The sequence below is a fragment of the Alligator mississippiensis genome, chromosome 4 (assembly GCF_030867095.1).
Source record: "Alligator mississippiensis isolate rAllMis1 chromosome 4, rAllMis1, whole genome shotgun sequence".
NCBI classification, from domain to species: domain Eukaryota; kingdom Metazoa; phylum Chordata; order Crocodylia; family Alligatoridae; genus Alligator; species Alligator mississippiensis.
In genome coordinates, this window is record NC_081827.1 from 10,602,357 (window position 1) to 10,616,664 (window position 14,308).

The following is a 14,308-nucleotide window of genomic DNA, read 5'->3' on the forward strand; positions in this document are numbered from 1 at the left end:
CCGCGGCGCATGCGCGGGGCGGGGACTGACCTTCAGCCGGGCGGCCGCCGCAGGAGCCCGCAGCAGCGTCGCCATGTTCGCCCGGGGGGCTGCGGTGCTGCTCTACCGGCCGCAATGGTGCGGGGGAGCGGGCCATAGGGGCGGGGGAAGGTACCATGTGAGGCGGCGGGGTGTGGGGGGGGAGGTACCATTGGAAGCGGGGAGGGAATGTGGGAGAGACCATTGGAAGCAGCGGGGAGGTACCATTGGAAGCAGGAGAGGGAGTGTGGGAGGGACCATTGGAAGTTGGGGTGGGGGGGGTGTAAGGTGTCATGGTGAGAGGTACCATTGGATGCATGTGGGGGGGGAAGAGAAAGGTGCCATGAGGAGAGGTACCTTTGGAGGGGGGGGGGGCGGTATATGGTGTTGTGGGGGGGAGGTGTAAGGTGTTCTGGGGGGAGGTACCATTGGAGGTGGGGGGGAGCTACTATTGGAAGCAGGGGAGGTACCATTGGAAGCAGGTGGGGGGGTGTAAGGTGCTATGGGGACAGGTACCATTAGAAGCTGGGGGGAGGTTCCATGGGGGGGGCAGGGGAATTATCATTGGAGGTGGAGGAATGGGGAGGTACCACTTGAAGCAGAAGTGGGGGATGTGGGGGGAGGTACCATGGGGGTGGGAATTAACATTGGAGGTGGGGGAAGTACCATTTAGTACTTTAGATATTATTTAATATCTTCATCAGCAATTTGGACGAGGGCGTGGAGAGCACCCTCTCCAAGTTGGGTGATGATACCGAGTTATGGGGCAGAGTTAGTACACCGGAGGGCAGGGAGCAGATTCAGGCTGACTTGGACAGGTTGGATCAATGGGCAGAGAGAAATAGGATGCAGTTTAATAAAGATAAATGTAAGGTACTCCACCTGGGAAGGAGGAACCCCCAGCACACCTATAGGCTGGGGAGTCTCCTTCTCAGCAGCTTGGAGGCAGAGTGGGATCTTGGAGTCATAATTGACTCCAAGATGAACATGAGCTGGCAGTGTAATGAGGCCATCAACAAGGTCAGTCGCACCTTGTCGTGCATTAGCAGGTGCAGGACTAATAGATCAAAGGAGGTGATGCTCCCCCTCTATGCAACACTGGTCAGGCTGCAGTTGGGAGTACTGTGTCCAGTTTTGGGCGCCGGACTTCAAGAGGGACGCGGGGAATCTGGAGAGGGTCCAGAGGAGGGCCACTCGCATGATTAGTGGCCTTGTGATAGCCCCTACGGGGGGAGGTTGAGAGAGCTGAATCTCTTCAGCCTTCACAAGAGACGGCTGAGGGGAGATCTTGTGGCCATCTATAAATTTATTAGGGGAGGTCAACGAGGAATAGGGGAAGCGCTGTTTACTAGGGCGCCCCAGGGAGTTACTAGGAATAACGGGTGTAAACTAGTTGAGAGTGGATTTAGGTTAGATATTAGGAAGAAATTTTTCACAGTAAGGGTGGCCAGGATCTGGAATGGGCTTCCAAGAGAGGTGGTGCTATCACCTAGCTTGGAGGTCTTCAAGTGGAGGCTAGATAGTCACCTGGCTGGGGTCATCTGACTTTGGTCATCTTTCCTGCCAGGGGCCCCTTTGTGGTCCCTTCCGACTCTACAATCTATGAATTTGAGGCAGGGGTGGGGGGCACCTTGGGGCAGCAGCTGCAGGGCCCCTCTGTTGAGCTTGTACCAGGCTGCCCCTGGGGGGAGGCTGAAGCAGACCTGTCCAGGGAGGAGGGTAGTCCTTTAAAATTAAATTGCAAGTCTGGTAGGTGAAGCATGAGAGCAAGGGGACAGTGTATGGTGTCAGACAACTGAAAAAAAGATGAATTCATATGACTGAGGTTATACCAGCACTGCAGGGTAATAAAAAGAAAGTTGTGTGCGGAGAGCAGATGGACAACATCTTGCCTGATGTTAATGAATCGTATTCACTGGTTATTATCAATGTTCTTTGTCATCTTGAAATGATAGACATGTGCACCTTCCTCTGAGATTTATTTTCCTATGAACCCCTATTGACGGTGTGTGTGCCACTCATTTCTCCAAGACAGTGCTAAATATAATGTTCGTTATTCAGCAAGAATTTTAAAACAGATTGGAAAGAAACAAATAAGGAAGGAAAGAGGGAGAAAAAGGACCGTGTAAATAAGATACAAAACATGAATTAATGTAGAAGGCAGAGCGTTCTTTTTTTAAGAAATAGGAATTTGGGATATAAATGTTCGATTCTGCCTAATTGGAAAATAGAAAAGTATGTTAGCCTGTTAGAGGAGTAATTAACATTGATTTCTGTTAATTCTCAGGGGCCAAGTCAGGAATATGGCAACTCTAAAGGACAGTAAGTACTTCTGGTTTGCCTGTAATATAGGTGGGAATGTGTGCAAGGAATAGAGTATGTTAAAATGCAATATTAAATTCAAACAAATTGTTTTCTCTTTGGTAAACTCATTGTGAATCACCCTATCTACTTAATTTTAACTTCAAACCTCTCAAATCCTTTTTTTTTTTTTAAAGTATCTTTCAAGAGACTGGCTCTCATGATAAACTGTTTTTAAAAATGGCATTCCTAAGAAGATCTCACCAGCCCTTTGTTTCTTGCTTGACCAATCTCATTTCCTTCTACGACCAGGTGACCTATCACCTGGACAAGGGAGATGAGATTGATGTCATATATCTTGACTTCAAAAAAGCCTTCGATCTGGTGTCCCATGATCGTCTCTTGGAGAAACTGGCCAATTGTCGCCTTGGGTCCCCCACTATCCACTGGCTGGAAAATTGGCTCCGGGGTCGGACCCAGAGGGTAGTAATTGATGGAAGTCACTCATCGTGGTGTCCTGTGACCAGTGGGGTCCCCCAAGGCTCTGTCCTTGGACCCATACTGTTCAACATCTTCATTAATGATGTGGACACTGGAGTCAGAAGCGGACTGGCCAAGTTCGCCGATGACACCAAACTTTGGGGCAAAGCATCCACACCAGAAGACAGGCGGATGATCCAGGCTGACCTGGACAGGCTCAGCAAGTGGGCGGATGAGAATCTGATGGTGTTCAACGCCGATAAATGCAAGGTTCTCCACCTTGGGGAAAAAAAACCCGCAGCATCCTTATAGGCTCGGCAGTGCTATGTTGGTTAGCACTATGGAAGAAAGAGACTTGGGGGTCATCATTGACCACAAGATGAACATGAGCCTGCAATGCGATGCTGCGGCTAGTAAAGCGACCAAAACGCTGGCTTGCATCCATAGATGCTTCTCAAGCAAATCCCGGGACGTCATTCTCCCCCTGTACTTGGCCTTAGTGAGGCCGCAGCTGGAGTACTGCGTCCAGTTTTGGGCTCCACAACTCAAAAAGGATGTGGAGAAGCTTGAGAGAGTCCAGAGAAGAGCCACGTGCATGATCAGAGGTCAGGGAAGCAGACCCTACGATGACAGGCTGAGAGCCCTGGGGCTCTTTAGCCTGGAAAAGCGCAGGCTCAGGGGTGATCTGATGGCCACCTACAAGTTTATCAGGGGTGACCACCAGTATCTAGGGGAACGTTTGTTCACCAGAGCGCCCCAAGGGATGACGAGGACGAATGGTCACAAACTACTACAAGATCGTTTCAGGCTGGACATAAGGAAGAATTTCTTTACTGTCCGAGCCCCCAAGGTCTGGAACAGCCTGCCACCGGAGGTTGTTCAAGCGCCTTCATTGAACACCTTCAAGATGAAACGATGCTTATCTTGCTGGGATCCTATGACCCCAGCTGACGTCCTGCCCTTTGGGCGGGGGGCTGGACTTGATGATCTTCCGAGGTCCCTTCCAGCCCTAATGTCTATGAAATCTATATGTATTATGGATGGTACTTACCCTGCAAAGCTCTATTAATAACATCACCTGTTTGGAGGAATAGAAAGGTCAGAATAAGTGTGTGCAGCTGAAATACAGGGACTTACTTGTGACTGGCTAACTAATTTCTTATGTTTTTTTTTTTTTAATTATTAATTTGATCTTTCGTGTATATTTGTAAAAAAACAAGGATTTTGAGTGGAAAATGGAATAACTGCCATAACCCTGTTTTCAAAGCCAGCATATCTTATTTGATCACTTTTTAAGCATTTACTTTCTGTATTTATTTTGGAAATGTCAAAGTACTGTTAGAATGGGACTAAGTGACACCGTGGGATTAATTACCCCGGCCATCAGAATAAGTGGGAATTTAGTAATCAAGGGAAAAACAGCTTCAACCAAGATGATTCTACTGGATCAGTATTGCTTGTAACCTTTGGATGTTTTTTCAAATAGCAAAATCTCTTGCAAGGCTGATGTTTTGGGTTTGAGGCACTAATGTGATGTTAGCTATAGATTGAGTTGTTACAAACAAGCTTCTTGTATTGTTCCTGAGTGATTACTCCCAGAGAGTGAGAACAGGTGTGTTGGTTTCATTGCTCATTTCTATTCTATCAGATAACTCATTGTCTGGTTCCCCTGTTGGGGTACATTGTAGCAATCCATACTGCAAATGCTACAGTAAAAGTATTTGGTTTTTATATTTTAAGTTTGTTCTGATTTCTTTCTGTTTAAAATTCTTAGCAACACTTCTCCAAATCGTAGCTTTTTTTTTTTTTTTTATAAACACTTGCTTTGTCAAAATCTAAATTCGAGAGCAAATTTAAGGGCAAGTCACTAGGTCAGAAATACTGAGATTTGTTTCCTTTGTCCTCTGATGCTGAGAACACGTATGATGACTTGGAGAGTGCATTTATGTAATTTGTTAGGGAGCTGCAGGTGAAAAATAATGCCTCTATTTATGTGGAACTTCAGCTTAAAATTCTGTTACTTTGGTTCCTGTTCCTGGGATGTGAGAAATTACCCCTTCCTGTGAATGTCCATTCTTGAGGTAAATGTACGTAGTGTTGAGTATTTGAGGAGTATTAAACTATGAAGAGGAGTTTATACCCTGAATATACTCTTAATATTTTGCTAATTTAAATATAACTGTAAAAGTAATCCTGTTTTCTTTTTTTCCTACATAATCATTCTTTACTGTGACAAGATGGAAAAGTTTTGTGTAGGACTTTTCAAGTTTTTGTTAAGAACTTGAGCCCAATTTTAACTTCTGCATGCTTGCAGTTACCAGACGTTTGAAGTCCATCAGGAACATTCAGAAAATTACAAAGTCCATGAAGATGGTTGCTGCAGCAAAATATGCAAGAGCTGAGAGAGAGCTGAAGCCTGCTAGAGTGTATGGAGTAGGAGCCCTGGGTAAGAGAAAGTAATAATATTTCAACTTTTCTTGCCCCTTTCTTCGGTTGCACAAGTTTGGTGGCCCTTCAGTTTTGGCTCTGAAACTGCTGTTATTGGCAAATACCCAATTGCAAAGCTTTGGAGAGGGTAGATTGTCACCTTGGGAGCAGCATATGAAAATAATGCAACTGTCCATACATAAAACAGTGAAATTACCTGTACACTAAGTGCTGCTATAAGTGTAAACATAATCCACCTTAAGCTTTTCTGTTAGCTGTGCCAATCTTACAGGCCAACTGTAACAATAATAGGCTAACTAAAGGCACACTTGCAGACTAAAGTGGAATGTGGGTCCATTTAGAAATAGTTCTGTTTAGAATAGGGACTAATATATTTTGTCAGTGCCAAAATATCTTTCAGTTTTCTGGTCACTTGCAATCAAACGTACAACTTTTACTACTCTTTCTCTAGCTCTCTACGAAAAAGCAGAAATTAAGGTGCCTGAAGACAAGAAGAAGCACCTTATTGTTGGTGTGTCATCTGATCGTGGTCTCTGTGGCGCTATCCACACCTCTGTTGCTAAAACCATAAAAAGTGAGATTACTGCCCTTTCAAACAAAGGGAAAGAGGTCATGGTGGTTGGAGTGGGTGACAAGCTAAGAGGCTTGCTTCAAAGGTAATCTTGAAGTTGTTTCTTTTTTGCATTTCTCATGGTAGAAACTTGGGGATAGTTTCAGATGGACAATTTAGAACGCAGAGGCCAGTTTATTACAAAATGGTAATGAATAAATTAAATTTTCTGCAGGTACACCACAATTGTTTTGCTGATTTGTGTGCTCTGTTACACTGCACTGAAGTATGTTGAAGTAAGAATATGAATGCTGCTTAAACTAGCACTGTTGTAAAATAACTATCTTATGAATTTATCTCGGTGAACAACATTTAAAATAAGTAAATTTCCCGTTGCTCAGGCCCAAATACAAGAAAGTGCTTAAGCACGTGAATTATTTTGAAATTGAAAAGGACCACTCATGTTCTTGAAGCCAGTTGCACACTTTAGTGTTTTCCTAGATCAGGGCCCTAGACAGTTTCATAGTAGCAGGTTGGCTTACATTTAACATGAGGTTATTTTTATTTTAGGACACACGGTGAGCACTTCTTAGTGACATTCAAGGAAGTGGGGAGGAAGCCTCCCAGCTTTGGAGATGCTTCAGTGATTGCTTTAGAGTTGCTAAACTCTGGGTATGAATTTGATGAAGGATCCATTATCTACAATCGGTTCCGGTAAGGTGCTTGAAGAACAGTGTCAGTTTTTCTTTAAAAGAAGTGAATGTATTATGGGGTGAAAGATTCTGAACATGTCTATGTGGCCCAGTGCACTGTTGCATGGAACTAATTTTGGAACTTGGAATCGGTGTGGCTGCGTTACCAAAGTGCTCCTCGTAAGGTATTGCTCTGCTAGAAGCTAGGTGGACTTCCAGTAATGGAAATGGGATCGTGTTTGTTTGATGAAATGACCTGAAAACTAGTGGTGATCTGACCTGCTTATTTTTTTTATACATAATCATTTGAAATCTTAATGATATGCAGATGTCAATATTCTTTGAGTCCCTGTTTTTTGTATCTGTTAAGTGCTAAATTTGGGGTTCTGTTTTTCACTTTTACCACTACTTCCTAAAGACAATGACCTTCTTATAGCTTTTTTGATGTTTGTCATGTCAGTTTATTCAGGAGCATCGCAGAACTCTGATACCAGGTTTTGGAAGATGAAAGGCGTTTTACCTTCAACTCTTAAGAAAGAAGTACAGTTAGGAACTCTTTAGAAAAAATCATTACAAATAATTTATTTTGTTTCATAGGTCTGTCATCTCCTACAGGACGGATGAAAAACCTTTTTTTTCTCTTGATACAGTTGCTGGTTCCGGTAAGTAGTAAATTGAAAACTATCTGTCTAATTCAGTATATTCAGAATTTTTATTATTATAACAGGATATCTTTCCTGATGTTAATCAGTTAACCTGAACTCTCATACTATGATTATTTAGCAAAACTGGGTCATGTAGCTGGTTCTGGTAATGGGAAGATGGAATAGGATTGGGTTGTCAGTTTATCTTTTTGCAGTATCTTATTAAGAGTAGTTTTGGTTTCAGGTTCTGTGACTAGATTTTTGTTTCTATGCTAAAAAAGAAGTTATTTCTACCATGTCTTAGCACGCCTCCAATGGGAAATAGTTGAAAACATATAAACTTTAATATGAAGGTTGACATTGTCTCCTACTTTTTCCTCTAGTTTTTAAACTAAAAAAAATGCTTGACTTCTTTTCAGGTGATACTTATTATTCATGTTAGAGGAGGCAGAGAGAATCCAATTAAGTGATCACTCTTTATTGATGTAGGCTAGCACTTGGCATTCATGTTTATTAGTATAGTAATTATGTTAGCTTGTCAAACTGATAATAAGTATTGCAGGGTTGCATTTGTCTCTGCTAGATGAGCAGGCTCTGTTAAAAGACAAAAAAAAGAGCTGAGAGCAGTAGGTATAAATTTACATGTTTAGATATGAAGCACAATAATGGAAAACTTGGGATGCTTTGATAGAAATCAGCTGAGCCAAGAAGTGGATGAGCTGACATGGTTATATTTGTACTTAAACCAAAACAGTGCAAGTTCAGAAGCATTTTAAAGAATATAAATCGTATTAGCCAAGGCAAGAAAGATGTCTGAAGAAGTTAGTGCTTCATAAACGTTAGATAGCTGAACAATTATTACTTCTTGGTTCAAAAAATGATTCTCTGAGAATTGTAAAGGAACTGTGCAATAAATTAGGTCTGTTAGTTTGAGCCCACATATTCATGTCTTCAGTAACTGAGGATATACTGTTTAACATTTTGTGGCCTAAAATCCAGATTTGAGGTTCATCTTTTAAAACGACATAATGCTCAGTGCTTTGATTGCACCATGAGTGCACATGAAAAATAGTCTATCTGTGATGATTCAGAAAGTCATTTAAGTCTGTACAGGATGTGCCCAGAGAGTATTGCAAGTTACTGCTAAATTTAAAAGCAACCGACATTAGATGTGACTGCATTTGTTAAATTTCAATTCTTTCTCTCTCTCTCCTGTTTTTACAGAAAACATTAGCATCTATGATGATATTGATGCTGATGTGCTAAGAAACTACCAGGAGTATGCATTAACAAACATCCTTTTCTACTCCCTGAAAGAATCCACCACCAGTGAGCAGAGTGCCAGAATGACTGCTATGGACAGTGCTAGCAAAAATGCTTGTAAGGATACATTATGGGCTTTACACTCAGCAAGATGTTTAAGCAGATCTCTGTTGTATGCACTTATCCTTTATTTCATGGTGTTTGCTAGCAGGCAGAGCAGCTCCAGTTTCTAGTTTCTGCTGCTACTCTCCAGGTCATGTTTCATATTCACTGCCTTTTCACCCAAGTACTTCATAAACATGTCATCTTTACTCTGTGCTTAGGAAGAGGGATTACTGTTAAGTGACTCTGTTTCCAGTATATAGTTCTCTTGGTGAAGTGAGAAACTTTGAGTGGAAAAACAATGTAGGATTCCTTTATGACAGTGTTTAAAACTCTTAAGCTGGTCCTGTGACTGCTATGAATAGTATGCACTTTTTCTTACATGTGTGATCTGAGTGTTTCAGAGAGCTGCATAAACCCATAGCAGTTGTTGTTATTGCACCAATTTTCAGGTGGTGGGAAATGAAACGTTGATCAGAGACCTTACCCAAGATCAAATAGGAATTTGGTGGCTGAGAAATAGAATTTGGGTATTGTCCAAACTGATAGTTTACTTTCTATATTATCATCAATATCACTGTATTTACCTGAATTCAAGATGACTTTGAAATTAAGATGACCCCCCCCCCTTAATTGGATTCTATCTATGAGAAATATGTACACTTGTTATAATTTTCCAGGTACAGAATCTGATTGTTGGAGGGTCATCTTTAAATTTGTCCCCCCACTGCTACAGTGGGAAAACAGCACAGGGGGAGGGGGCGGAACAACCTTCTTGCCCCCTGCCCCTTTACCACCTGTCTCCCTTGTTACCTGCCCCCCTCCCCTTCAACCCTACTTACTGTCAAGTGTAATGCTGGTTCCATTCCCTGCCATGGAGCAGAGCACATGCAAGCTCTGGTCCTGGTCCAGCCATGTAGCATCAGCAGTGGAGACAGATTCTCCAGCATCATGGGGCCAGAGCTGTGACTGCTGAGTGGCCATCCTAGAGAAGTCGGGCTGGAAGGGACTTGGAGAGGTCCAGTCCAGTGATTCTCAACCTTTTTTTGTACCAGGACGCATTTGAACTGCTGCCCCCCGCTCCCAGCCCCCAGTGTGTGGGGCAGGGGGGTGGGTGTGTAGGGCAGGGGGGTGTCTGGGGGATGGGGGGCCCTTGCAGGCTGGAACTCTGACAGCCTGCAAAGGGAAAGCCACAGTTTCCCATGTTTTTCTCCTTTAAAGGAGAATCCATTTTTTAAGTTTGTTCATGACCCTTTCAGATATTCTTGCAATCCACTTTTTTGGGTCATGACCCACAAGGTGGGAAAAGCTGATCTAGTCCAACCCCTATGCTGAGTGACTTGTGTGGCGGGCCAGTAGGGGGCGCTCCTGCATTGAGCCGCCCACCTCACTGTGCCTGACCACCTTCCAGGCTCTGAGTGCCCTCCCTGGGGTGACTCACGTCTGGCCGACCCCTTCCCTGGAGCACACCTGCTAGCCTGGGGTTCCCGCTGCCACCATCCAAGGCTCTGGACTCAATTCTGGCTCTGCGCACCTTGGAAGACACAGGACTGATTGTCCAATGGGTACTAGACCCAATACAGGCACTTGGGGCACTTCCCCCAAGTCAGGGGACATTAGGAAGAACTTCTTCACAGTTAGAGTAGCCAAGGTCTGGAACGGGCTCCCAAGGGAGGTGGTGCTGTCCCCTACCCTGGGGGTCTTCAAGAGGAGGTTAGATAGGCATCTAGCTGGGGTCATCTAAACCCAGCACTCTTTTCTGCCTATGCAGGGGGTCGGACTCAATGATCTATTGAGGTCCCTTCCGACCCTAACATCTATGAATCTAGGGGCTTATTAGGAAAGTCTCCCTTAGTCCACACCTAAGGGGCCTCGGCATAATTTAGACCCACACCTCAATAAGTCTCCCACACTGATCACAAAGGAGAACTTTATTGATTACAGGGGGTAGGGTGAAAATGGGATAAAAGGTAGAGCAATATCAGAGGAGTATCGGAGGAATCCCGTAGAGCAAACCAGTATGGCTGAGGTAGCCCTTTTGATCTCACATCTGAGTTACTGTAAGCTAAATATCTAGTCGGATCTCGAGTAGCTTACTCGCATGCATCATCCAGAGGTGGTTGGAGTTTTCCTCCGGAGGCAGGTCACTGTTTGAGCATGCGCTTATGAGGAGAGAGCCAGTTTCAGATTCACCTGGGTGACCGCATGGCTAATGGCTTCCAGCTTTTTGCCTCCATCTACATCCTCTTCTCCTCCAGCTGCAGCCTTTTTAACTATAGCTCATGGAGTCTCTGCCGCTCCCCCTCAGAGGGTGATCTCTCGGCAGCCTCTGGACTTGTTGAGCGGGAGGGAGTGTGTTCCTGGGTCGGACTCAGGAGTTGACAAGCGTGAAGCTGACGCTTGTTCTGACTCACTGGTGCACAAGAGTTTAACCAGCTCTTCCTTCTTTAGCCCTTTCTTCATGTGAAGGCCTCTCTCTTTTGCCAGTTCTTTCAGTTCAGGCACAGTCATCCGGACATACTCGTCCGCCATCCTGACTGTCTACACTATCTAGTCGACCCGATGCCAAATTAGAAATTGTTTGCTCAAGGGATTTCAGTGACTCTATTCCTTTCCCCAAATTATGCCTCAAATACAGCAGGGTATTCGGATCCCACTGCTGCCAACCTCGCTGCGCCCAACCACCTTCCAGGCTCTGAGTGCCCTCCCTGGGGTGCCTCACGTCCGGCCGACCCCTTCCCTGGAGCACACCCGCTAGCCTGGAAGGTGGTCGGGCGCAGTGAGGTGGGCGGCTCAACGCAGGAGCGCCCCCTACTGGCCCGCCACAACTTGTACTCGAAGAATAGGTTTTCAAGAACAGGTTTTCATTAGTCAGAACAGCAATGGAGCTAATGATTAACAAAACCATATTATAGCACTGTTCTTCGCAAGCAACTGGATAACAAATTATGAAACTTGACATTATAGAGTATTTGTATTTTTTAACCAATCATATTGCACTGTGTTCACTAGATTAAGGTATATTAAAAGCTGAATTGCAGCTAACAAAACAAATGAATAAAAAACATTTCGGGGTGCAGTGCCCTGTTTGTTTGTTCTCCTTCCTTGGTAATTAATGATAATTACCTCCCGGTTAGCCACATGAATCTGCAAAATTGTATGATGTTCTACTCAAACATATCGGAGATGCAGCTTTTTTTTTTTTTTTTTTTTATAGATTCTACATCTAAATTTGCAATTTAACTTTTTTTCATAGCTGAGATGATTGACAAATTGACCTTGACATTCAACCGTACACGTCAAGCTGTCATCACCAAGGAGCTTATTGAGATCATATCTGGTGCTGCTGCTCTGTAAGTACCTGTATAAATGTGAAACAAGGGTTTTCACCTAGGTCCCTTTCATGTTTGCATCTTCTGTTTAAGAGAGCAATTCTTCTAAGGCTAATAGCGTGCATTTTTAACAACACACTGAAACTTTCCAGTAATTGGTGTGATGTTTCACAACTGCTCTGCTCTAACAGCTGCTTGTTTGATGGAGCAAGTTCTGTAGCTGTAAAATTGCAGCCTACTTGTCTGGCTTATTCCTTACCATCTTTGAGTAGACAAGATATTCCCCTCTACCACCCTCCCTTCCTGGTCCTGTGGGTAAAACTGTTTGTGTCTTTTTAATTATCTTTTAATTCTCTGTACTTGAACAGCCCAAAATCTCCCTGCAGTGTAGTGTTGATTATTGTTCGGGTAATGGGGGTGGGGGCGGGAGGCATACCATAGGTAGACCTTTCTTCCAAATAGCTCAATCTACTGTATATTTTAGAAGGCAAGGGATAACTTTTGTGGGCTGAAATTTGATGTTTGTTAAATGCAAATATGTGTCTTAAGGAAACAAACGGTTTTCACTGAGAAGTAACAGCAGTTGCCACTGTTGAAATGTGGAAAGCTATGAATGATGAGCACAGCCACTGTTTTTTGTACCTGCATAATTGATTAACCTGCATGGAATTAATTTATAATTAAGTTATAAGTAATTTAAGTGGTAAGCAATAACAGTGTGATCGAAAATGGCCGGAAAACATCTTGCGCTATAAGTCAAAGCACGTGTAGTGCTAACGAGCTTTTCTCTTTTCATTGGCCTGCTGAGCTGCTTCCTAACCTGCTTGTTCTGTTTTCTCTGCAATATCATAACCAGGGCGTAATCGGAAAGAGGCTCAGACAAATCAAGAGGTAAAGTGATGAAGCAAAAACTGGCTTTTTTTTCCCTTTTTTATTTTTTAAATGATAAAACACAGATAATCCTGAAGCAGTTAAATAGCTTAATATGTTAAAAGCAAATGTGTCGAAAACCATACTACTGAGATGTAGCTTTCAAATAGCCCTTTCTCCCAGTGTGTTCTCCCAGTGACTGGCATGGGCCCATCTCTAATTGGAATCTCTGCATATGTAGGTGGAAATCTTTTCTGAACAGTGAACATAGAAAATTATTTATAAACTTCTTTAACATTGCTCTAAACGGCTACATATATAACAGGCTTATATATTGGTTCCTGATCTAGACAGCTGTGATGGAAAAGGAGAAGTTTTAAAGTAACCCATACTTGATTCAGTGAACACAGACTCGAATATTGGCATTCTATTTGTGTTTTAATACAGCAGTCTTAAGCCACAATACTTTGAATTGGTTTTAAATGTCCTAATGTGCTAAGAGTAAGCAACACTTCAGAAATATACAGGCAAGACAATACCTTGAAGTGTGTGCAGTAGTTAAAATGCAGAAATATCCCCAGACTGATATTGAAAATGTTCGTAGAAGAAGTAGGTTTAAGAAGGCTGCTCCATACCTAATAGACAACATGAATAAAGATCAAATGGAAAGAATTGAATATGTGATCTAGTTTTAAGATAACTTTTTACTATCTTTGTGACTCAAATATTACTTGTATTTTAGATAAAGAAGAGAGGAACACCTCTAGGTGGCTGGTTTATAGCTGTATCAACAAGTTTGGTCCATCATTCTGTGAAGAATTTGTGGTAAAGTTCCAAAATATTTGTAAATTGTCTTACAATAAACATCCTACATGAAACAAATATTCTCATTTTTGCTGTGTGAATATCTGCATCATTAGCATGAAGTACTCTTTTTGAAACTTTTTAGTTTTTTACATCTGTATAACATGCATAGTGTATAGGGGGGCTTTTCTTTATAGGAGCTGAAAAAATGTTCTTCAGAAAACAAGTTGTTTGGTATCCTCAGAGTATCCAGCACCTTATTTTCAAAGAAAGATGTCACGTTTTATATATCTACATTTTCAGCTGCCCATACAAGAAAATATATCAAATAGATTCTATAGGATGGTATGATGTATAGCAGGGGTGTCAAACTCATCTGGCCTTGCAGGCTGGATGAGGGGTGGAGGGCCAATCTGCAGGCTGGATCAAGCCCAAAGACCAGCCACTTTATGGATCCAGTGCACAGGGCCAGTCTGGTACAGACCCCACATGCATTGTATACCCTGGAATGACCACACACTCTGCTTAGAGTGTATGCACTGCCTTCACTCTACACACTGCATGTGGCACCTGTACCAGATTAGCCCTACATGCTAGATCCAGCACTAGGGGTTGGTATGTGGGCCCAGCTCAGACCAGCCCTGAATCCATTGTGAAGGGTTGGTCTGGCACGGGTGCCACCTCCAGCACATGTGCCACACCAGCCTTGCATGGCACAGATCTGGTCCAGGATATGTGCTGCATGTGGCATCTGCGCAAGGTCAGCCCTGCATACTGGATCTGGTGCACCTGGCTGATTTATGG

General features: G+C 43.2%; 1 protein-coding gene across 4 annotated transcripts; it reads left to right on the forward strand.

Annotated features, from left to right (window-relative positions):
- The first annotated feature begins 9 nt into the window (after nt 1-9).
- On the forward strand, nt 10-13,582 carry ATP5F1C (ATP synthase F1 subunit gamma). Of its 4 annotated transcripts, XM_014607574.3 has the most exons (10): nt 11-117; nt 2,306-2,340; nt 5,114-5,245; nt 5,699-5,903; nt 6,368-6,511; nt 7,087-7,151; nt 8,358-8,513; nt 11,755-11,851; nt 12,687-12,721; nt 13,443-13,582. In XM_014607574.3, the coding sequence occupies exons 1-9, from the start codon at nt 74-76 to the stop codon at nt 12,691-12,693; spliced, it is 885 nt and encodes a 294-aa protein (XP_014463060.1). In that variant the 5' UTR covers nt 11-73; the 3' UTR covers nt 12,694-12,721; nt 13,443-13,582. The 4 variants fall into 4 exon arrangements, with proteins under 4 accessions (XP_014463061.1, XP_059581742.1, XP_014463062.1 ...); XM_014607575.3 differs by lacking the exon at nt 12,687-12,721 and having other exon boundaries at nt 10-117; XM_059725759.1 differs by lacking the exon at nt 13,443-13,582 and having other exon boundaries at nt 10-117; nt 12,687-12,727.
- The last annotated feature ends 726 nt before the right edge of the window (nt 13,583-14,308 follow it).

What these genes read in the sequence shown, in the direction of transcription:
- ATP5F1C (XM_059725759.1), top strand. Translation starts at nt 74, where the DNA reads ATGTTCGCCCGGGGGGCTGCGGTGCTGCTCTACCGGCCGCAATG. An exon ending in CTGCTCTACCGGCCGCAATG is followed by an intron (nt 118 to 2,305) that starts GTGCGGGGGAGC and finishes GTTAATTCTCAG; the next exon opens with GGGCCAAGTCAGGAATATGG. An exon ending in GTATGGAGTAGGAGCCCTGG is followed by an intron (nt 5,246 to 5,698) that starts GTAAGAGAAAGT and finishes CTCTTTCTCTAG; the next exon opens with CTCTCTACGAAAAAGCAGAA.